The sequence below is a fragment of the Puntigrus tetrazona genome, chromosome 13, assembly GCF_018831695.1.
Source record: "Puntigrus tetrazona isolate hp1 chromosome 13, ASM1883169v1, whole genome shotgun sequence".
Taxonomy (NCBI): Eukaryota; Metazoa; Chordata; class Actinopteri; order Cypriniformes; family Cyprinidae; genus Puntigrus; species Puntigrus tetrazona.
In genome coordinates, this window is record NC_056711.1 from 21,038,221 (window position 1) to 21,040,120 (window position 1,900).

At 35.2% G+C, this 1,900-nt stretch overlaps 1 protein-coding gene across 2 annotated transcripts in view; it reads right to left on the reverse strand.

Moving 5' to 3' along the window:
* The window catches only part of LOC122356507 (DNA nucleotidylexotransferase-like), a 14,390-nt gene that overhangs the window by 10,456 nt on the left and 2,034 nt on the right, over window positions 1-1,900 (reverse strand). Inside the window, exons 7-9 of one of the 2 annotated variants that reach the window (XM_043255251.1) lie at window positions 1,030-1,162; window positions 691-793; window positions 332-601 (exon numbers count right to left, since the gene is read on the reverse strand). In XM_043255251.1, coding sequence (XP_043111186.1) covers window positions 332-601; window positions 691-793; window positions 1,030-1,162 — 506 coding nt within the window. The remainder of the gene's footprint in view (window positions 1-331; window positions 602-690; window positions 794-1,029; window positions 1,163-1,900) is intronic. The other variant, XM_043255253.1, reaches the window with a different exon arrangement.

The following is a 1,900-nucleotide window of genomic DNA, read 5'->3' on the forward strand; positions in this document are numbered from 1 at the left end:
TACTAGAAGTAAAAAAAAACTATGTAAAATTGCAAGTTTAAAAAAAACATGTAGAATATTTTTTCATAAATAAAAAAATATTAGTCCAATCAAATCAAACCAGAATCAGACATTAAGAAATTGTCATAACAACAAAAATGGTAGAAAATATTATTTTTTAATCAGTAATCTGAGATCTGACTGCTATAAAATGACCGCATGTAGTACTTCATCAGTGCTTCTAAAAGTGTTCAATTCAATCAAAACCAAACAGGCTTTCAACTAAAACATGAATACATAGAAATGAAAAGCAGTGGTGTTTGGATGATTTGGAAGTGAGGAAGCTACACACCTTTGATCCGGTCCATCCGAGGGTGGCGAAGGCAAACTGACTGCAGGGACTGACCACCAGATCGACTCGTACAGCTCTCCAGCCTGACGCTTCTGAACCGGCATCCTCGGCGGAAACTGTGCAATTCGATTCGCGGCTCACAGCAGGTTTCTGAAGCTTAAATATAGAAAAGCATCTCTCGAAGCGATCCATGTTACTAGACGCCCGAGCTGGACCGTCCGTTTTTTCCAGATAGGAGTTTCTGGTCGTTTTCTGATACAGCAGCAAACCCTGATGAAGAATGCATACCACTTTGTCATTCAACATACAGACTAACTTTAAAACGTCACCCTCAAACAGCCACAGATCTTCGCAAGCACCTGCTCCTCCAGCCACTTTGTGATTTTAGGCATCAGTCCTTCCTCTTTTCCTTCCTCTGGATGCGTTATGAGAAAGTCCACATCATGACCGACTTCCTTCCCCCTCAAATATATACAGCAGATAAAGATGTACATTCAACGTACATTCAAGACATGTATAAGAAACATTAACATCAGTATTCTGTTCAATATCTAATCTAATCATATTCTAATCAATATGTCCAGTGACAAACACTATAAAAAAATTAATCTGACTTGACCTAAAACGCACACGGATGCTCAAAACCTCTTTAAAGCTACAGTTTTAAGGTAAGATGGGAACATTATTAGCACACAGACCTCCTGAAGCCTCCCATGAGCTGGATCTCTGCTCCGGGCAGCACAGAGTGCACAGCTTTCTCAACGATATCACTGATGACATCAGCCTCCGCCATAGTGACGGGTTTCTGGAGGTCATCGTAATACTGGACTCCTGAGGTCAGAGGTTATACATAAATACACACACATGCATATTTATACATACATACACATATAAATAAAAATAAATAAACACACACACATACTTACATACATAGTATGGGTAAAAAAAAATTTTATGCCAAAAATCATTAGGCTATTAAATAAAGATCATGAGCCTTAAATATATTTTGTAAACTTCCTACCATAAATATATTAAAAAGTATTTTTGATTAGTAATATACATTGCTAAGAACTTCATTTGGACAACTTTAAAGGTGATTTTCTCAGTATTTAACTTTTTTTGAACCCCCAGATCTCTAAATATCTCCAAATATGAAACATATGGTCCCATTCCAGCTTATTTATTTAGCTTTCAGATGTTGTATAAATCTTTTTTTTCAATAAAAATTGACCCGTACGACTGGTTTTGTGGTCCAGGGTCACATATGGACTTAAATGTTGTTATATGTAAATGTTAAAAAAATATGTACTTTATATTTTAGAATGTATTTCAAAAACATGAAAATACGTTAGCTAACGTAAAAAAAAGTGGTAAAAAACCCCAAACCTATTTCCAAATGTATGTTTAAAATTTGTACATTCATACATAAATATATGCATGCATGTATGTGTACACATACATATATACATATATACACATATATACACATATACATATATATATACAGACGTGGACAAAATTGTTGGTACCCTTTGGTCAATGAAAGAAAAAGTCACAATGGTCACAGAA